Source organism: Hylobates moloch, unplaced genomic scaffold (genome assembly GCF_009828535.3).
Source record: "Hylobates moloch isolate HMO894 unplaced genomic scaffold, HMol_V3 SCAFFOLD_7, whole genome shotgun sequence".
NCBI classification, from domain to species: domain Eukaryota; kingdom Metazoa; phylum Chordata; class Mammalia; order Primates; family Hylobatidae; genus Hylobates; species Hylobates moloch.
Window position 1 is genome coordinate 90,559,848 of NW_026652282.1, and position 23,235 is coordinate 90,583,082.

Genomic DNA, 23,235 nt, shown 5'->3' on the forward strand with positions numbered 1-23,235 from the left:
TTTGTATAAGGTGTAAGGAAGGGATCCAGTTTCAGCTTTCTACATATGGCTAGCCAGTTTCCCCAGCACCATTTATTAAATAGGGAATCCTTTCCCCATTTCTTGTTTTTGTCAGGTTTGTCAAAGATCAGATGGTTGTAGATGTGTGGTATTACTTCTGAGGGCTCTGATCTGTTCCATTGATCTATGTCTCAGTTTTGGTACCAGTACCATGCTGTTTTGGTTACTGTAGCCTTGTAATATAGTTTGAAGTCAGGTAGCGTGATGCCTCCAGTTTTGTTCTTCTGGCTTAGGATTGTCTTGGCGATGCGGGCTCTTTTTTTGGTTCCATATGAACTTTAAAGTGGTTTTTTCCAATTCTGTGAAGAAAGTCATTGGTAGCTTGATGGGGATGGCATTGAATCTATAAATTACCTTGGGCAGTATGGCCATTTTCACAATATTGATTCTTCCTATCCATCAGCATGGAATGTTCTTGCATTTGTTTGTATCCTCTTTTATTTCGTTGAGCAATGGTTTGTAGTTCTCCTTCAAGAGGTCCTTCACATCCCTTGTAAGTTGGATTCTTAGGTATTTTATTCTCTTTGAAGCAATTGTGAATGGGAGTTAACTCATGATTTGACTCTCTGTTTGTCTGTTACTGGTGTATAAGAAGGCTTGTGATTTTTGCACATTGATTTTGTATCCTGAGACTTTGCTGAAGTTGCTTATCAGCTTAAGGAGATTTTAGGCTGAGATGATCGGGTTTTCTAGGTATACAATCAGATCATCTGCAAAGAGGGACAATTTGACTTCCTCTTTTCCTAATTGAATACCCTTTATTTCCTTCTCCTGCCTGATTGCCCTGGCCAGAACTTCCAACACTATGTTGAATAGGAGTGGTGAGAGAGGGCATCCCTGTCTTGTGCCAATTTTCGAAGGGAATGCTTCCAGTTTTTGCCCATTCAGTATGATATTGGCTGTGGGTTTGTCATAGATAGCTCTTATTATTTTGAGATACGTCCCATCAATACCTAATTTATTGAGATTTTTTAGCCTGAAGAGCTGTTGAATTTTGTCAAAGGCCTTTTCTGCATCTATTGAGATAATCATGTGGTTTTTGTCTTTGGTTCTGTTTATCTGCTGGATTATGTTTATTGATTTTTGTATGTTGAACCAGCCTTGCATCCCAGGGATGAAACCCACTTGATCATGGTGGATAAGCTTTTTGATGTGCTGTTGGATTCGGTTTGCCAGTATTTTATTGAGGATTTTTGCATCAATGTTCATCAGGGATATTGGTCTAAAATTCTCTTTTTTTTGTTGTGTCTCTGCCAGGCTTCAGTATCAGGATGCTGCTGGCCTCATAAAATGAGTTAGGGAGGATTCCCTCTTTTTCTATTGATTGGAATAGTTTCAGAAGGAATGGCACCAGCTCCTCCTTGTACCTCTGGTAGAATTCGGCTGTGAATCCGTCTGGTCCTGGACTTTTTTTGGTTGGTAAGCTCATAATTATTGCCTCAATTTCAGAGCCTGTTATAGGTCTATTCAGAGATTCAACTTCTTCCTGGTTTAATCTTGGGAGGATGCATGTGTTGAGGAATTTATCCATTTCTTCTAGATTTTCTAGTTTATTTGCATAGAGGTGTTTATAGTATTTTCTGATGGTAGTTTGTATTTCTGTGGGATCGGCGGTGATATCCCCTTTATCATTTTTTATTGCATCTATTTGAATCTTCTCTCTTTTCTTCATTAGTCTTGCTAGGGGTCTATCAATTTTATTGATCTTTTCAAAAAACCAGCTCCTGGATTCATTGATTTTTTGAAGGATTTTTGTGTCTCTATCTCCTTCAGTGCTGCTCTGATCTTAGTTATTTCTTGCCTTCTGCTAACTTTTGAATGTGTTTGCTCTTGCTTCTCTAGTTCTTCTAATTGTGATGTTAGGGTGTCAATTTTGGATCTTTCCTACTTTCTCTTGTGGGCATTTAGTGCTATAAATTTCCATCTACGCACTGCTTTCAATGTGTCCCAGAGATTCTGGTATGTTGTGTCTTTGTTCTCATTGGTTTCAAAGAACATCTTTATTTCTGCCTTCATTTCATTATGTACCCAGTAGTCATTTAGGAGCAGGTTGTTCAGTTTCCATGTAGTTGAGTGGTTTTGAGTGAGTTTCTTAATCCTGAGTTCTAGTTTGATTGCACTGTGGTCTGAGAGACAGTTTGTTATAATTTCTGTTCTTTTACATTTGCTGAGGAGTGCTTTACTTCTAACTATGTGGTTAATTTTGGATTAAGTGCACTGTGGTGCTGAGAAGAATGTATATTCTGTTGATTTGGGGTGGAGAGTTCTGTAGTTGTCTATTAGGTCTGCTTGGTGCAGAGCTGAGTTCAATTCCTGGATATCATTGTTAACTTTCTGTCTCATCAATCTGTCTAATGTTGACAGTGGGGTGTTAAAGTCTCCCATTATTATTGTGTGGGAGTCTAAGTCTCTTTGTAGGTCACTCAGGACTTGCTTTATGAATCTGGGTGCTCCTGTATTGGGTGCATATATGTTTAGGATTGTTAGCTCTTCTTGTTGAATTGATCCCTTTACCGTTACGTGATGGCCTTCTTTGTCTCTTTTGATCTTTGTTGGTTTAAAGTCTGTTTTATCAGAGACTAGGATTGCAACCCCTGCCTTTTTTTGTTTTCCATTTGCTTGGAAGATCTTCCTCCATCCCTTTATTTTGAGCCTAAGTGTGTCTCTACACATGAGATGGGTTTCCTGAATACAGCACAGTGATGGGTCTTGACTCTTTATCCAATTTGCCAGTCTGGGTCTTTTAATTGGAGGATTTAGTCCATTTACATTTAAAGTTAATGTTGTTATGTGAGAATTTGATCCTGTCAGTATGATGTTAGCCAGTTATTTTGCTCGTTAGTTGATGTGGTTTCTTCCTAGCCTCGATGGTCTTTACAATTTGGCATGTTTTTTGCAGTGGCTGGTACCAGTTGTTCCTTTCCATGTTTAGTGCTTCCTTCAGGAGCTCTTTTAGGGCAGGCCTGGTTGTGACAAAATCTCTCAGCATTTGCTTGTCTGTAAAGGATTTTATTTTTCCTTCACTTATGAAGTTTGGTTTGGCTGGATATGAAATTCTGGGTTGAAAATTCTTTTCTTTAAGAATGTTGAATATTGGCCCCCACTCTCTTCTGGCTTGTAGAGTTTCTGCCAAGAGATCCACTGTTGGACTGATGGGCTTCCCTTTGTGGGTAACCCGACCTTTCTCTCTGGCTGCCCTTAACATTTTTTCCTTCATTTCAACTTTGGTGAATCTGACAATTATGTGTCTTGGAGTTGCTCTTCTCGAGGAGTATCTTTGTGGTGTTCTCTGTATTTCCTGAATGTGAATGTTGGCCTGCCTTGCTAGGTTGGGGAAGTTCTCCTGGATAATATCCTGCAGAGTGTTTTCCAACTTGGTTCCATTCTCCCTGTCACTTTCAGGTACATCAATCAGATGTAGATTTGGTCTTTTCACATAGTCCCATATTTCTTGGAGGCTTTGTTCATTTCTTTTTATTCTTTTTTCTCTAAACTTCTCTTCTCACTTCATTTCATTCATTTGATCTTCCATCACTGATACCCTTTCTTCCAGTTGATCGAATCAGCTACTGAAGCTTGTGCATTCGTCACGTAGTTCTCATGCCATGGTCTTCAGCTCCATCAGGTCCTTTAAGGACTTCTCTGCATTGGTTATTTTAGTTAGCCATTCGTCTAATCTTTTTTCAAGGTTTTTAACTTCTTTGCATTGGGTTCGAACTTCCTCCTTTAGCTCGGAGAAGTTTGATCATCTGTAGCCTTCTTCTCTCGACTCATCAAAGTCATTCTCTGTCCAGCTTTGTTCTGTTGCTGGTGAGGAGCTATGTTCCTTTGGAGGAGGAGAGGCACTCTGATTTTTAGAATTTTCAGTTTTTCTGCTCTGTTTTTTCCCCATCTTTGTGGTTTTATCTACCTTTGGTCTTTCATGATGGTGAGGTACAGATGGGGTTTCAGTGTGGATGTCCTTTCTGTTTGTTAGTTTTCCTTCTAACAGTCAGGACCCTCCACTGCAGGTCTGTTGGAGTTTGCTGGAGGTCCACTCCAGACCCTGTTTGCCTGGGTATCAGCAGCAGAGGCTGCAGAAGAGTTAATATTGGTGAACAGCAAATGTTGCTGCCTGATCGTTCCTCTGGAAGTTTTGTCTCAGAGGGGTACCCGGCCATGTGAGGTGTCAGTATGCCCCTACTGGGGGGTGCCTCCCAGTTAGGTTCCTTGGGGGTCAGGGACCCACTAGAGGAGGCAGTCTGTCCATTCTCAGATCTCAATCTCCATGCTGGGAGAACCACTATTCTCTTCCAAGCTGTCAGACAGGAACTTGTAAGTCTGCAGAGGTTTCTGCTGCCTTTTGTTCAGCTATGCCCTGCCCCAAGAGGTGGAGTCTACAGAGGCAGGCAGGCCTCCTTGAGCTGCAGTGGGCTCCACCCAGTTCGAGCTTCCAGGCCGCTTTGTTTACCTACTGAAGCCTCAGCAATGGTGGGCGCCCCTCCCCCAGCCTCACTGCCACCTTGCAGTTCGATCTCAGACTGCTATGCTAGCAATGAGCGAGGCTCCATGGGTGCAGGACCCTCCGAGCCAGGCACAGGATATAATCTCCTGGTGTGCCATTTGCTAAGGCCATCAGAAAAGTGCAGTATTAGGGTGGGAGTGACCCGATTTTCCAGGTGCCGTTTGTCCCCCCTTCCCTTGGCTAGGAAAGGGAATTCCCTGACCCCTTGGGCTTCCCGGGTGAGGTGATGCCTTGTCCTGCTTCGGCTCACACTCGGTGTGCTGCACCCACTGTCCTGCACCCACTTTCTGACAATCCCCAGTGAGGCGAAGCTGTTACCTCAGTTGGAAATGCCGAAATCACCTGTCTTCTGCATCGCTCACTCTGGGAGCTGTAGACTGGAGCTGTTCCTATTCGGCCATCTTGGAACTGCCCATTTTGGAAACTATTTTAAAAAGGAAAATTTATATTTGAAAAGCAGAATATAAGAAAAAACAATTCACCATATGGGCTTAACAATAGAATGGAGATGGCAGAAGAAATAGTCAGTAATCTTAAAGATAAATCAGAAGAAACAACTCAATCTGAAGAGCACTGAAGAAAAAATGAAAAAAAGAAAAAACAGAATAGGACCCCAGTGACCTCTGTGACAGTGTCAAATGGTCTAATACAAATATAAATGGAGTCCTCTAAGGACAGGAGAGAAAGAACAGAGAAGCAAAAAGAAAAATAAATTATGGGGCACTAAGAATGGCAAGAATTCTCCACACTTAGTGAAAAGTATAAATTTACAGATATAAGAATTCCAGCAAACCTCAAGCAAAATAAAAACGAAGAAAACTATACCTAGGCCCATCATAATGAAACTACTGAAAAAATAGAGATTGTAAGAAAATCTTGAAAGAAGCTAGAGAAAAATGTACACCGTGTATAGTGGAACAATTATTTGAATGATGACAGACTTCTCATCAAAAAGATTGGATAATGTACAGCAATGTGAAAACATCGTTAGAGAGCTAAAAAAAATTGCAAGCACAATTATTATATACAGTGAAAATATGCTTCAAAAATAAAGGCAAATTTAAGACATTTTCTCATAATAAAAATAGGGAATTATTCATGAAGAGGCTTGCATTAAAATAAATATAAAGAAATTTCTTCAGGCTAAGGGGAAATCTCACTAGATGGATGTGTGAATTTATAGGAAGGAATGGAAAGAAATGGTGTAAATGCGGGTAAATATAAGAGGATTATATCTCTTTTCCTCTATTTATTTAACAGAAAGCACTGTTTCAAGTGTAACAACAGAGATTCAAAATACGTGAAGCCAAAACTGATGGAAGTAAAGGGAGAAATAGACAAATCCACAATCATGGTTGTGATTCTAATACTCCTATTTCAGTTGTTCCACTCTTAACAACTTAGGCTTTATTGCCATAAAAAGAGCCCTATATCAAACAACTACAGAAAATAATTTTTTTCAAGAGCCATGGAATTTTCACCAGTGTAGACTATGTGATAGGTCACAAAATGAGACCCTCTAAATACCAAAAGATTAAAAATATCAGTATATTCTCTTATTACAATGGAATGAGTAAGAAATAAATAATAATATTTGTAGAAAATTCCTACTATTTGGAATTTAGAAAGCACTGTTCTAAATGACTGCTGGACCAAGAAAGAAATCAAGGAAAATTAGAAAATGATTTTAGTTACATATTGTTGAAAACTGAAAATTTTGGAATGGGGTTAAAGCAGGGCATAGGTGGGAAATAGATTTAAATGTCTATGTTAGAAAAGAAGAAAGATTTAACATTGGTGACCTACGTTTCTCACTTAAGAAGCTAGAGAAGGAAAAGCAAATTAAATTTAAGAGAATAAAGGAAATAATAAAGATGAAATTAGCAATATATTAGCTAGAAAAAAATAGAAAACACAGTCAAAAGTTGGTAATTGATAGCACAAAAGATGATAAGAAAATAGAAAACACAAATTACCCATATCAGGAATGTTCCTACAGTCATTAAAAGATCAATAAGGGACTATCATAAATCACTTTATAACAATAAATTTGACAGCTTAGGTGAAATGGACAAATTCCTTAAGAAACATACATTACCAAAAACAAAAACAAATAAATGCGTGAGTCAGTGAATGAAAGAAGCAAAATATAAATTAGCCCTATATATATTAAGGAAGTTGAATTATCAAACCCTTCCAACTTAGAATTCCTGCTCCAGAAGAGTTTACTGATGAATTCTATGAAACATTTTTGCAAGTGACAGTGTAAATCTTGCATAAATTTATTCAGAAAATAGAGAGATGTTGAATGCCCTCCAATTTATTTTGTAAAGCAGGCAAAGCCCTGATACCAAAACCAAGCAACGACAAAATTGCAGAAACAAAAAACCACAGACCAGTATCTCTAGTGAGCATAGATACAGAAATTCTTAAAATTTTAGCAAATCAGATCCAACAACATATAAAGTGGATGATAGGTTGTGACCAAGTGGGATTTATGCCAGGAATCCATGTTTGGTTTAACATTTGAAAATCAAAAATTGTGAATCACTATATTAAGACCAAAACAAAATTTAGAGCATAAATATATAAACCCCCAATAATTATCTTAATAGATAACAAAGAATGCATTTAACAAAATTCTATATCCATTTCTAATAAAAATTACTCTTAGTAAACTAGGAGTAGAAGAGATTTCCTCAACCTTAAAGGGCATATGCCAAATCCCTAAAGCTAAAATTATAGTCAATGGAGAAAGACTGAGTTCCTTTCTCCTAACTTCAAGAACATCTGCTCTCACCATTTCTGTTCAACATTGCCAGTACAGTAAGACAAGAAAAAGAAAAGAAAAAGTATCCGTATTGAAAAGGAAGATATAATTTTTTTGTTTTTTTGATGATGACATGATCTGTCAATGTAGAAAATGTTATGACATATGCTAAAATACTCTTAAAACTTGTAAGTGAGTTTAGAAAGATCACAGAATAAACAAAACCGACAAACTAAGATCAGTAAATAAAAATCGGTTGTATGAGCAATGGGGAAATAATTCCCTATTCAATAAATGGTGCTGTGATAACTGACTAGCCATATGTAGAAGAATGAAATCGGACCCCTGCCTTTCACCATATACAAAAATTAACTCAAGATGGATTAAAGACTTACGTGTAAGACCTCAAACTATAAAAATCCTAGAAGAAAACATAGGAAATACCATTCTAGACATTGGCCTTGGGAAATAATTTATCAGTAAGTTCCCAAAAGCAATGTCAACAAAAACAAAAATTGACAAGTGTGACCTAATTAAACTAAAGAGCTTCTGTATAGCAAAAGAAACTATCAACAGAGTAAACCGGCAGCCTACAGAATGTGCAAAAATATTTGCAAACTATGCATCCAACAAAGATCTAATATCCAGAATCTATAAGGAACTTAAACAATTCAGCAAGCAAATAAATAAATAACCCCATTCAAAAATGGGCAAAGGACATGAACACATACTTCTCAAAAGAAGACATACATATGGACAACAAATATGTGAAAAAATTCTCAGTGTCACTAATCATCAGGGAAATGCAAATTAAAGTCATAATGAGATACCATTGTCTCAGTTAAAATGGCTATTATTAAAAAGTTATAATGGCTATTATTAAAAAGTTAAGAAATAACAGATGTTGGTGAGGTTGCAGAGAAAAGAGAATTCTTATACATTGTTGGTGTAAATTTAAATTAGTTCACCCACTGTAGAAATCAGTTTGGAGATTCTTTAATCAGCTCAGCCACTGTAGAAAGCAGTTTGGAGATTTTTTAAAGAACTTAAAACAGAATTTCCATTCAACCCAGCAATCTCAGTACTAGGTGTATACCCAGAGTAAAAGCAATCATTCTACTGAAGAGACACATGCACTCATATGTTCATCACAGCACTGTTCACAATAGCAAAGATGGAATCAACCTAGATGCCCATCAGTGGTGGACTAAAGAAAATGTGCTACATATACACCATGAAATACTATGCAGCCATAAAAAAGAATGAAATAATGTCCTTTGCAGCAGCATGGATGCAACTGGAAGCCATTATCCTTAGCTAATTAACGCAGGAACAGAAAACCAAATACCACATGTTCTCACTAATAAGTGGGAGCTAAATATTGAGTACACATGGAAATAAATAGGCAACAATAGACACTGGGGACTACTGGTGAGGGAAGATGTTGGGGAACTGTTGAAAAACTGCCTATTGGTACGACACCCACTACCTAGGTGATGGGATCCTTTGTACTCCAAACCTCAGTGACATGCTATTTACCCATGTAACAAACCTGCACCTGTACCCCCGAACCTAAAAGTAGGTAAAAAAGAAATATTATACAAATGGAATCATAAAGTATGTACCTTTTTAAGACTGACTTTTGTCACTCTGCATAATTCCTTTGAGAAGCATCGAAGTTACTGCATGTATCAATAGTTATTTCCTTTTTATTGCTTAGTATTCCATGGTATGGATCCGCCAAAGTTTGTTTAACCATTCACCCATTAAAATACATCTGCTTTTGTTTTTCTTTTCCAATTTTGGAATATTGTGAATAAAGCTGTTACGAACATTTGAAAAAAAATCAGTCATATGTCCATAATCTAACAATGAAAAGTAGTAAATTGGAATTATAATAGTGCCATTTAAAATAACAACAAAAATTTGAGATACTTAGGAATAAATCAGACAAAAATGTGCAAGTCTCATATCCTGAAAACTACAAAAATATTGCTGTGAGAAATAAAAGAAGACCTGAATAAATGGAGATACATATCATATTCATGAATTGGAAGACTCAATATTGTTAAGATGACAATTGGCCCCAATTTATCTATAGATTCAGTGCAACTCCAATAAAAATTCTTGTGGTTTTCTGGGGCTACAAATTTAACAAACTGATCCTAAGATTTAGATGGAAATGCAAATACAGCTTTTATAAAAAAACAATGTTGGAGGATTTACAGTACACAATTCCAAGACTTAGTATAAAACCACAGTAAACAAGATAGTGTGCTATTAGCCAGATGATAGACATATAGATGAATGGGACATAATAGAGACTCACAGGTAAATAGTGAATCTGTTTTTTGACAAAAATGCAAAGGCAGTGGAGAAAGTCTTTTCAATAAATAGTCTTGGAAGGGTTGCATATGCGTACGCACAAAAATGGCTCACACTTTATATAAAAGTTAACTCAAAATGCATCATAGACCTAGATATAAAATCTAAACCTTAAAGCCTTTAAGGAGGAAACAAAGGGGAACATCCTTGTGACTTTGGGCTAGGCAGATATTTCTTAGATCTGACATCAAAAACACGATCCACCAAAGAAAATACTGTTAAGTTGTATTTCCCCAAAAGTAATAACTTGTTCTCCTCTAAAAGTATTGTTAAAAGAATAAAAACAGAATCCACAATCCCGGAAAAATAATATTTGCAAATTACATATCTGATAAAAGACTTCTATCCAGAATATATAAAGAACTCTAAAAATTTAATAATAAAACATACAGCTCCAAATAAAATTTAATTATAAACAAATTGGAAGAATATTTTGACACTTGATAAAAGCGGATATATAGATGGCAAATAGATACATGAAAAGATCCTCAACATTATTAATTAGGGAAATGCAAGAGAAAACCACAATGAGATGCCACCATAAACCTGTTTGAATATCTAATAAAAACTTTTAGCCAAAGCAAGTATAGATGAGAATGTGGAAGCAACTGGAACAATTATAGATTATTGGTATAAGTGGGAAATGATCTACACAGTTTGGCAATTTCATAAAATGTTAAACACCTATTAAATGACCCTGTTGATTCCTAGGCATTTACCCATAAGACATCAAAGCATATGCCTATAAAAACTTGTACATGAAAATTCACAGTAGCTTTATTTGTAATAGCCAGAAACTGGAAACAACTCAACTTCCCATCAACAGGTAAATGAATCAACACATTGCAGTATATCGCTACAATGGAATACTACTCAACAATAAAAAGTAATGAACTATTGATATTCACCACAACACATTTGAATCTCTAAATAATTATGCTGACTGAAAAGTTAGACAAAAAGTACATTCTTTATAATTCCATTTATATAAAATTCTAGAAAATGCAAATTAATCTACAGTGACAGAAAGCAGATCTCTAATAGCCTGGGGTGGGTAGGAGTAGGGAGATGGGTATAGGCATAAGGAAGATATGGGCACAAAGAAACTTTTGTAATGGATTGGCTATGCTCATTATTTTGATTGTGGTGATGATTTCTGTATTAGTCCATCTTTGCACTGCTATAAAGAAATACTCAAGACTAGGTAATTTGTAAACAAAGGAAGTTGAATTGACTCACAGCTCTGCATGGCTGGGCGACCTCAGGAAACTTACAGTCATGGCAGAAGACTTAGGGGAAGCGGGCACCTTCTTCACAAGGCAGCGGGAGAGAGAAGAGTGAGGAGCAAAGAGGGAAGAGCCCCTTATAAAACCATCAGATCTTGTGAGAACCCACCCACTATCAGGAGAACAGTGTGGGGGAAACTGGCCCCATGATCCAGTCATCTCCCACCAGGTTCCTCTCTCAACACTTGGGGATTATGCGGTGTACAACTCGAGATGAGATTTGGGTGAGGACCCAGAGCCAAATCAGTTTCACTGGTGTATCTACGTGTCAAAACTTTTGACCAGGCATGGTGGCTCACAACTGTAATCCCAGTACTTTGAGAGGCTGAGGCAGGTGGATCGCTTGAGCCCAGGAGTTTGATATCAACCTGGGCAACATGGTGAAACCCTGTCTCTACAAAAAATATAAAAATTGGCTGGGCATGGTGGCACACACTTGTAGTTCCAGCTACTCAGGGAGGCTGAGCTGGCAGGATCACCTGAGCCCAGGAGGTCTAGGCTGCAGTGAGCTGTGTTTGTGCCACAGCACTCCAGCCTGTGCAGCAAGGTGAGATCCTGTCTCAAATAACCACCTACCAAAACAAACAAAAAACCCCAAACTTTTAAAATAGTATACTCTATGCGTGTATGATTTATTCTATGTTAATTATACTTCAGTAAAACTTCTTTTAAAAAATACGTTTTTAACATAGAAATAAAACATCTAGATTTCCCTAAAAGGAATGTGTCCAAGTGCACATTGCTAAACAAAGAAAACTTGCTAGACCCCTGATGAGATCAAGTTAACCAGTTGACAATGTAAAATCTGTGACACAATCAAACATTAACTAAACAAAGTATGCCTCTGTCAGTGGCATCAGCATTTACTGGGAGCTGGTTAGAAATGCTAAATCTCAAGCTCTGCAGCTGACCTACTCAATCTAACTCTGGTGTCAGGGCCAGGTAGTGTGTGTTTTAATAAGGTGTCCAAGTGGTTCTAATGCAAGCTAAAGTTTTATATCTGACTTAGAGTATCTCCATTTTGACAGTTGCCAAAGGTCTATTTTCTTGTTCTACCAATTGTAATACATCAAATATTTCTAATGCTACATAACTACAAAAACAAAATAGACATTATGCAAAAAAGAGAACGTAATTGCCTATAATTGCATTACCTAATTATCATTTTCGTTTGTTCATTAAGGGTCTTGCCTTGTCCATATGTTTATATAAATATGTTCATATAATGTCTGCATTTTTACAATATTATAATCTGAAATAATTTTAATCTCAATTATTATTATAGCAGTTTGTCCTATTTTGTATTTTTCCTATCCTCAGAATTCTAATATTTTCCTGTTTAATTTTTTCTTTCTTGAGAAACTATTCTTAAAATGCTTTTTTTATTTTAAAGTTGCATGATTATACAACTGTCTTATTGTCATTATAAAGTGCACTTCCTGAAAATGGTAACACTTTTATGGATGCCTTTAACTCACAAACTAGTCTACTTCTCAGTACATTAGATTTTTATCCTTCTTAATGCTAGCTTAGGATATATAAACCAGCCAAAGGATCACTAAAAGTTATCGTTTGTATAATTTCCCCTAGCCCTAAATCTTACATGTTTTTAACTTTTGACAAAAGCGTATGCCATATATTTTATTTAATCCATTAAGGAAGTTTATTCATTGAATGAGAATTTACTGAGTATTTGTTCTGTTGGGCACTAAGAATACAAAGTTGAAGAAGATATAATTGATTAGATGAAGTAGTAATTCGAGGGGAGTCAAAGTTATTACACATTTCTGGCTGGGGTAGTTGGGTTGTGCTATTTCCTGGAATGGAGAAGACAGTAGAACATGAATTCAGTGTTGTTTATATCAAGTTTGTTCTTAGGAAAATTACAAAATTTTTCCTTGTCCTGATTCTTCATATATAAAATGGAAATAATAGTGTCTACCTCATATTATCATTGAGAGTATTAAATAAGATAAAACATGGAAAGAGTTTAGAGTAGTTCTTTGGTATATAGAAAACACTAAATACATGTTAGCTATTATTATTGTCATTGAGTTTTAGGTGCCTGTATGCATTCAAGTGAAGATGTTTCAGACAGTTGCCTATGAGAGCCTAGTTTTTTAGGAAAAAGAGTTGATATTTTAGATTCCCAGGTAAAGAGAGAGAAGGTCGAAAAAGGAATCCAGTGTAATACCAGTATTTAAAGGATAGGCAGAGGGAGAGAAATATTATTGCACAAAGGAAAATACGAATGATATTTTTATGCAAATATGGGCAGGCAGCATAAACCAGTTTTTTTTTAAGTTTGACCTTTAGAAATAGCCATTTTCTGTTTGTGAGTGTTAGCAAATTACAGGAAAATCTACAGTAGTTGTAAGGATTAAACGAGTGCCTAACAACAGGCAGCAAAGAGTAGGCAACAACAAATGTCAACCTTCCCTACCATACGTATTAGGAATTAGGTGGAGGATCCCATCCCCACCACATCCTTGCTCAAGGCTTCTATAATTTCTACTTAGTAACCTTAGTACCTTTCAAAGGCTCTGGTATTGATCTTTGAATTCCTTTTGCTACTCTCTGGTAGTTGCCCTTCTCTCTTCTTTACTATAATATTGCTCACTTTGCTAGATAGGACCACGATATTATTTGACTGTAGTGCAAGGAGATTTCAGGATATATCACTTATAGGTATATGGTTTTATTAATATCAACAAAATTAAGCTTTTTAGCACCTCCACTTAAAATTTTTAGCTTATTCCTCTCTTATCTGTAGGCAAGATAGCAGTTTTGCTTCTGAGAAAATATGGCTTTCTTCAAGTATTATCCTCCAGTTTTGGCAGAGATATGCTTTAAATACCAGCTGAGATCCCAAAATGTACCTGTTTTCCTCTCATGAAAATCTACTGTAACTAGATTTTTTTTTTCCTTTGTGCTTTCTTTCTGACTGAAACTTGTGATCAGATTTCTACTACTAGCTCTGCCAGTAACAATTTGAGGGAATCTAGCTCCCAAAATTTTAAAACTTTTAATTTCTTCCTCTTGTTTTATTTCCTCAAAAACAATTGTGTTGAGGTTGATGAATACTAAATTACCATAATTTAATCACTATTAAAACAACAAAGGGATATATGTCTAGAAAATAAGAAATGTAGTAATATGTCAGTAATAATTATTGTCAAAACTACAGGAATGTTGCCATCTATCATTAATTGACTAACATTAGCTTCATTAACTTTGAAATGAAAAGTGGAAACTGGCCAGAAGTAGTCTTTTCAAAGTACTTATATTTATTATAGGATGATTGTTGAATTATTCAGCACAAAATCATCTAAGCTTTTTAGACTAAACTTAGTACTTACAAAACACACACACACACACACACACTTTCAGAGTAGAAATAAAAGCGTGCTGTACCTTAACCTCTAGAGATATGTGTCTTCAATCGCCCATTAGTCAGTCACCTAGTAGATATGGATGCTTTCTCTTTCTCACGTGCTGTCCAGGCTGTCACTGTGGGTAGGATCTGTTAAGAGGGTTCTCGGAATGAGGTCTGACCAGAGACAGCTTTCAAGCCTTAGGAAAGTAGAGGAACTACTTGTAATCCTGTAGTTGGGAGCATGTGCCATGAAGCTGTGAGCCTTCGGGGTTCATACATATATACTTTAAATTCTAGGGTACATGTGCACAACGTGCAGGTTTGTTACATATGTATACATGTGCCATGTTGGTGTGCTGCACCCATTAACTCGTCATTTACATTAGGTATATCTCCTAATGCTGTCCCTCCCCCCTCCCCCCACCCCACAACAGGCCCCGGTGTGTGATGTTCCCCTTCCTGTGTCCAAGTGGTCTCATTGTTCAATTCCCACCTATGAGTCAGAACATGCTGTGTTTGGGTTTTTAAAGCTGGAAACCATCATTCTGAGCCTTTGGGGTTCTTAAACTTCATAGTGATGAATTATCTTTGTGTAATTGGATCCCCTAGTTTTGGAGTTTACACCCTTACTAGGATTGGCTGTATGCAGATTAACTAACCCTAATATGTTAATCTAAATAGCATTAGTACACATGCTGGCTCTGCTTCCCCACCTTTCTGGCTGTACAGATATTCACATCAGGCAACCCTACTCTAAAGGTGTTGATAAGATATGATGGGTCCTCGCTGGTAGATAGGCAGTCTTCCTGTCCTGGTGATGATAAAGGCTGCGGTTAGAACTGAGACCTGAGTCACAATTCAAGTAATTATTCTGAGTAAAGGAATTAATGGTGGTGTTTTCTTTATACTTTTGTTTTCTACAGTGAATGTATATTCCTTTTTAGCATTAATTTTACAATTAGAAAAAGTAATAAAAGTTTTGATGTTTTGAAGGCTTTTTTTCTGGTTAATTTCAAGTCTGGGAGCTTCTCTGATGGTTTCTTTTTACCCTTCCCTGCTCCATACTTATTTAATGTAACCCTTACAGATCTGGTTTCATGGATTTATTGCTATCTTCCCTGTTAAACTCTTGATGTCAGTATGTTTAAATCTCATTTCATCTCTGATATGCTTTTTACTTTTACAAGAAAGAAAGAGATTACCACATATGATATAATTTCCAGACGGTTTGTGTCCCCCCCCCCCACATCTTAACAGGTTTTCCCATGTTAGTAGATACTGTGAATTTACATAATAAAATTACATTAGTTTTGTCTAGATAGTCATGTGATCTTTTTGAATCTCAACCATGCCTGTGCTTGAAAATTCACAAATGACCTTACCTTTCATTCTCATTTAATTGCAGGGAGAGAGAGGGTTTCCAGGTTTGGAAGGACACCCCGGATTGCCTGGATTTCCAGGTCCAGAAGGGCCTCCAGGGCCTCGGGGACAAAAGGTATGTATCATGTTGCCAACCAGTAATGCCAGATGAATTAAGTCATCTTAAATGTGGGACTAGGTGTCACATCAACTAAAAAATTGCTGAATTATAGCAAGAAACTAATATGTAAATGAAACAATGGAATGACAGGGAGTCTGTACTTTATTGTATTTTGTTAAAAAACTAAATATTACTGCCATATTCAGATGCTTTTGGAAGATGCTGTTGATTGTATGTAGTTGTTGGCTGCCTTCACAAAAATTAAGTTCGGTCAAGAGCTTAGCTGAGCTGGAGAGAGCTGAATTACCAGTTGTTAGAGTAGCTGATTAAGAGAAGAAGCCAAAATGAAAGTAACAGTCCAACCTTTACTCACTTATTGCAATATTATAAGCAGAAAGTTAAACTGGAGAAAATGCTGACTCCCCCACTGTTCTATTTGTCCCCATGGTGCAGCATCAGCAAAGGTCAGATGGATCAGCACAGATGTTGGAAATCATTTGACTGCTGAGGGAGCTCAGAACGAAAAGCTCCTGCAATTGTATAGACCCAGGGGCAGGGTGGGAGAAGGAGAAGAGCTAGGATGGAAAGGTACTGAATCAGAGTGCAGAAAAAGTATTTTTGTCCTCCCATAAGAAGGTCTCTGCCAAAAGAGGCCTTTAAATGCAGAAATGCAGTTGAGCACAGCCAGCCATGGGAGCCTGAATCTTTGACTGATACTTCAGAGATTGCAGTGCATTAGCTGTGCACCAAGTTTGCTGTGTGGAGGGTAGCTGTCCCTTATGAGGCCTACCAAGAGGACTTTGGTTGGACTCTAACAGTCATAGGTGTTTAGACAAGAGCCATATTCCCAATTCCATATCTTGATTTTTCAGGACCTGAGTGAGAAACATAAGCTGCCCCATCATGGACCTGAATGGGTTGGACTTTAAAGGGCTCTGTCAAAAACAGGATAATGTCTGAGGCCACAGTAGATTATCGTCATGATCAATCATATTCTAAGCAGGATGAACAGGCCTGCTTGGAGAAGTGAATGTAAGCATGAGCCCCAGCTATTGCCAAGCCAGTAATAGATGTCCCATAGCCCACTTGATCTACGTTAGAGAGCCAGGAGGCTTTTTTCTTAAGTCTTATGATGGATTATTCTACTTTGCCAGTTTTCATTGATCTAGGTGCAATATGAGGTGCTGGCAATTCCAGAGACCCCTCACAGTTGGCCAGCAAGCAGTTAAGGGCTATATGGTTAGCTAACACTATGTGGGCCAAGGAGTTGAGGCTAGTCTGTTTTGTTTCCAAAGGTGAAGTAGTGTCATTAATGACCTCAGCAAGGGCCAAAGACAGGTTGCAGACAACCTTTTCTAACTGAGTGATGCTGACAGTGAGAAAAGTTGTCTGGAGTATTCCCATGAGTAGACAGTAGGTAATGCCAGCTGGCAATTCTCCTGAATAACCAGAGTCTACCTAGTTTTGGAGTTCTCATTTTGTTTTATGTGATGTTATATGCTTAATGGGAAGGACTGTTTTGAATATTTGAGTATCTCTTATCAATGTCTTATTATGTATGTTACATTGGTAGGACTGTTGAAAGCCTGATTTTTACAAAAGAAATAATACCCCAAGAAGAGTGCACACAGTTCTGGGAATGTAAGAGTCATTGGTTACCATGGAGATCAACCAGCCAGAAGTCCCTCCTGGTGAGCAGAGTACTTGAGTGGAATTGAAAAATTTGTGTAAGGTGGAGGCAGAAATAGAGAAATAAATTGCCACCACCATAGAGGCCAAAATGGCTCCAATGGCAGATTGTATGTCCCTTTTCCCAGATGATTCAATTGCTTCCATATGGGACAGGAGTGAGTTGACATCCCAGGAGGTATTTTCTTCCTGTGGTATCAGAGTCAATTGTTGCAATCTATCAGGTCCAGTGTAATAAAGTTAGGGTACCTGAAGTACTAAAATGGTCCATGTTTAGAGAAACATCCATTCGTAATATTCAGCAGCACAGCAATCAGATGTTTATCTGCAGGGTTCAGCGATAGGTGACATATCCATTAATTTGTCAAAATCAGAATCTTGTGAACTACCCGGGACAGGCAATCAATGAATTTAGTAAGGTGGAAGTCACAAGGTTAGTCTGTAGGAGAAAGGGAAGAGGGGTTAGATCCCTACCCTCCAGCCCCATGGATCAGCCCCATGGATGAGCTCATGGATCTGGAGGTAGTCTCAACCTATCAGTTGTGGGGACTCTGTCCTTTGACTGCCATGTAAGCAGTCTGTCCTATACCATGAGCAAGAATAGCATCTCAATGTGCATATTAAGATATGGAATTGGAAGAAATAATAGTGAACTTAAGACTCAGAGAATTTTCTGGGTTTTTTTTTTAATGACCCTTTTGGCTGAGTGCCTTTTTCCATCTGTATTAGGTAGACTGGTGAATTGATATATGAAAGGGCTACTTCTCATCATTTGCCTGGAAAGGAAAACTGGCTTAAAACCCTTTTTCTTAATTTTATTATTTTATATGATGGTGGTACATCATGTTGTTAGAGTATTAAGGAAATCAAATGGATACTCACCAGGTAGTCTTTCCAATAAAGGGAGAAAATTAATTTAAATGCATGAATACTTTTTAACACTTAACTATAATCAGAGCTTAGATTTGGGGAGAATGTTGGTCATGATCTCAGGGAAGATAGCATTACATCAGGTAGTTTTGTTAGATTCAAGAGCATAAGGGACCTGTGCTAAATTTCCCAAGTAGAACTTTAGTACTTAGAAAACAGCAGGACCCTAAATGTGTGCATACAATTTTGGTGGATGAACTACTCAACTGAATTTCCTGTGTCTAATGACACATCAAGAGCAAGAGCAACAGAATGATTCTTGGGCACCCAGGAGTAGCACAGAAGTATCAGAGATATCTGAAAAAGTCAAGTGGATGGAATTGAGCACTAACTTGGCAGCAATCCATGCACACTATTGGCATGGAACAACTCAATGAATACCAGCTTGGACTACACTGTCGCACTCCTCAACATATTGGAGCTAGTTAAGTTCTCCAAAACTTAGACACGATCTTGTGAAAATGAGGTGGCAACTCCAATGGACTGAGATTAAACTTCAGCCATGTTATAGAAATAGGTGTTTTGGAAGAGAAATTAAGTTAAGCTACAGGAAAAGTTACATTTCTTGTATCTGAGTTTACTTGGGATTAGGGACTGAGTTTCTTGCACCCCATGCTTGCTGAGAGATGGCAGTTTTAATAAAGATTTGTGTTAAATTAAAATAAGTTAACCTAAATTAGAATTCCTTTGAAATAATTTAGTATTAACTAGGACTATTCTACAATAACATGATCATTTATAAAGGTGTGCTTGTATGCAGGTTAAGTTTAGAAAGCAGTCCAATCTTTTTTTGTGATTTCATTTCAATTATCTAAAAAGAGAGAAGGTAAGCTGCTTTCTAAACTTTCAGGATTATGAATTTGAAGCATTGTGTACTTCTGCAGCCAGTATGACTCCATGTTTCCCCAAATGGCTGAATTTATACCTTTTATGTGATTGGGTATTCTGGTACATGTCTATGTTAACATATATACTAAGTCAAAAAACTTGTAGGATTATTCTTTAATTTGCACACTCGCAATTTCCCAAAGGTTTTTTATTCTAAAAAATCAAATTTAGTTAATTTTGATAGGCAGTATGTTCATGTCACTCAAATTAAGAGGGTATACAATGAAAGATCTCCTTCTCACCTGTGTCCATTAGTCCCTGAGTTACCCACACACACTTTAACCACCTTTGTTTGTAAAATAGTAGCACATTAAACACACTGTTTGACCTTTGTTTTTAATTTAATATACATTGTAGACATCCTATTATCAATATATACAGAACCTCCTCATTTTGTATAACTGCATTGTATTTCATTGTATATATAAACCATAACTTAACATTGTATATATAAACCATAAATTATTAAGCCAGTCCCCTATTGATGATTATTTAGGTAGGTTTCAATTTTTTGCTCTTAAAAGTTCGTTTTCCTTGGAGCAGAATTAGGTTTTTTAATTCTATTTTTTTAAAGAAAATAGTTAACGAAAACTCAGTGAGGTAAGACTAAATTCTCAGCAATGTGGTTGTGACTAGAAATGAGTACATATATTAGCATACACACATGGGTAGGTTCTTTTGCATGGAACTGACCGCTAGGAAGGAAAGTTTATGGTTCTTTTTAAATCGTTCTTAAGCTCTGCCAATACAAAGTGTATTATAAAACAAAGCAGAGGTTTAAAAACAGCAAATTCAAGAACAGCACATATTTGGGCTCAGAGATGATGCTCATTATACCAGCATGGCAAGCAGATTAACATAATATGGGAACTGCCCTGATTTTCAGCTCCTATTTTGTTTACAAATAAATTATTTGGGGAATGACTATATCAATATTTATCTTTGTTTTCTTGTATGATTTATAATTAACTTTACAGGTATAGAGTTTCATTCATATGTCAGCTATTTCCTTCTCAGGAAATAAAGGCCTTTCTTATTTTGGGTCATACAATTTACCTCAGTGCTTTCAGTCTCAATAATAAATGCTTCTTCCTTGGGTGTATAAGTTTTTCACTAACTTTCACAGATGTTTACAGTAGCTTAAATCTCCTATTTTATAATTTAAAATGAGTTATTTGAGGACTTTTTTGAAGGAAAAAAACTAAAAATATTGCATTTTTCAGGGTGATGATGGAATTCCAGGGCCACCAGGACCAAAAGGAATCAGAGTAAGTAGTATTTTCTCTATATCAAGTACTTTGTTGGTGGAAACAGATAAAGAACAAATGAAGTATTATGAGACAATTGGAAAAGACCCATATTAAAAGTCAAGAAGATAAATACAGTCTTCAAAAAGTTAAATTTAAGAGTTGGTATATGTCTATAACTAGCCCTTCTTTAGTATTTTGATAGCTGTTATATATATTTTTATATATATGTCTATTTAATATAAAAGGATTTTAAAGTAGTTTATGGTTGAGAATTATGAAAGTCCTAAATTCTAAAGTTTGTCATTTAATTAAAAATCTATATCATATAGTTGGTTTAAACCAGAACTTCCTAACCAGTGTGATTATCTCAGCCTAGGTCCAGAAGGCTGGTTACCTCAAGCTGTATATCCTCCTAGTGTACCATGTATAAACATCATTTTTTTGTGTATCTAGAAAAGAATAAGTTTAGTTTAAACCACTGTATTAAAGAATAACTATTTTGGAATACTGCATTTCTTCAAATCTAACACGCATGACTTTTCAAGTCTTGAGGCTCTGAAAAGTAAGGATGCATCTCAAAATTGAAAAGTACATTTAGTATAATTTTTTCTCAAAAGCTTTTAAGTTGACATGCGTCTTACAGTGTATTTTACAACTGAGAGGAAATTGTAGCTTAAAAAATAGTACTGGCTTTTAAAACATCACATTTAGCTTTCTGACCCTCAGTTTCTTCGTTTGTTAAGTTAGAGAGCTAAACAGAACAATCTCCAAGGTCCCTTTTAGCTCTGGAATACTGTGTTTATAGATTGATGAAGTTCTCTAATTTGAAAATAAAATATATAGTTGGTGACATAGCATGTTTACGTGTGTGACAAAGATAACCATTTGATCTTCAGAAATTTAGTAGATGCATAATTTTACAAACATTAAAAACATTGTTTGCTATATACTTCTTAACATCATGTAGCTTGCCTTATGTGCATCTTATGACTGATACAGATAAGGTACTGGAAAAGCAGGGAAGAAACTCAAAACCCTTAGTTTATTTCAGCAGACATAATTCTTTATTTTTCTGTTAAAAAATTGATATCAATATACTATTAAAGCTCTTTATAATAATAAAAATAATTTTTAATATCCCTATAGTTAACATTAACTATATTCTATATTCTAAGCACTATTGAGACTAAAAAGAATCGGCTATTTTCTCAGTTCCCATTGCAGGTGTTTGAGATTGCTTGGTTACTCCATGTCCCTCAACTAGAACTCCAAGAGTGCTTGGGAATAGGTGGCCTGATAGTTTCTGCATCCTCAGGTGTCAGCTCACAGGCAATTCTTGACACGCAGAATTTTGAAGACATTATTGTGGAAACTGATAAATGTATACAAATGTACAGAGCATATAGTATAATGAACCCCCATGAAACCATCACCCAGCTTCAAAAATGAACAACATTTTGATAGTTTTGTTTAACATATACCTTACCACTTTATTTTTTGGAATATTTTAAAGTAAATCCCTCACATCATTCATTCTACCAATGAGAACTTCAGCATGCCCCTCTAACAACCACGTAACAACTAAACCATCATCATACCTTTAAATATTAGGAATAGTTTTTCAGTACTCTGACATTCAGTCCACATTGAATTTTCCTCAGTTGTCTGAAAGATGTCCTTTTACAACGGTTTATTCAATTTACGACCCAAGCAAGTTCCACGTATTCCTTTGGGTTGCTGTTTATTAAGCTTGTTTTATTATGCCATCAGAAAAACTGGGTCATTGTACTGCATTCCACATTCTGGATTTGGCTGATTTGTTTCCTCATGATGTCATTTAAATTGCTCCTCTGTCCCCCGTATTTCTTGCAAATTTCAGGTTGCCTTGGAAGAGGCACTAAAGAACTTTCTGGGGGTACAGAACTGTACGCTTAAGATTAGTATATTTTGCCGTGCATAAATCGTACTGCAATAACATTAAAGAAAATAGGAAAAAGTATACTTTATAGGTGTTGTTGTGAACTTAACTATTGAATAACATTATGCAGCATGAATATCAGGCTATTCTTTTTTTTTTTGATGTTAGGTTTGATCAGTAGTCTCAGATAACATTAGCCTGATTCTGCCATCAAAAATTTCCCTGTCAACTTTGACTAATGATTTGGCACCCATAGATCGTCATTATTTTGCTCAGACTTGCAAGATGCTGATTTTTAAAATTCTATTAATCATTCATTTATTAGCTGGAATTCTAATAGGACAATGAGTTGCTACACCAGAAACTTCAAGTGGTCATCAAGGAAAGTTCTTCGACTTTTTTTTTTCATTATATGCACATGGAATTTGTGTGTTTCAATCAACTGTAGTCATTTTTTTGAAGGCCAGTTTGTCCCATCTTTTGCCTGTGAAAGCCTTTTAAAGTTGACTCCTGTCCTGTGCTCTTTTCAGAAAACTCCATTGATCTTTAATAACTTCTTCCTTTTTGACACAACAAGCTCTTTCAGGCTCATCCTTGGCATTTCCCCTTTAGATCTGAAGTGGGCCATGTCTCTGATTCCAGGTTCTTGTTAGTGAAAAATGTGATTTAGATACCACAGTCTGAATGTTAGGGCTTTTT

The 23,235-nt window shown here is 36.6% G+C and overlaps 1 protein-coding gene across 1 annotated transcript in view; it reads left to right on the top strand.

The window, feature by feature from the left end:
* The window catches only part of COL4A5 (collagen type IV alpha 5 chain), a 273,551-nt gene that overhangs the window by 118,578 nt on the left and 131,738 nt on the right, over nucleotides 1–23,235 (top strand). Inside the window, exons 3-4 of the mRNA XM_032757441.2 lie at nucleotides 15,787–15,876; nucleotides 20,592–20,636. Of these exons, the coding sequence (XP_032613332.1) occupies nucleotides 15,787–15,876; nucleotides 20,592–20,636 (135 nt within the window). The remainder of the gene's footprint in view (nucleotides 1–15,786; nucleotides 15,877–20,591; nucleotides 20,637–23,235) is intronic.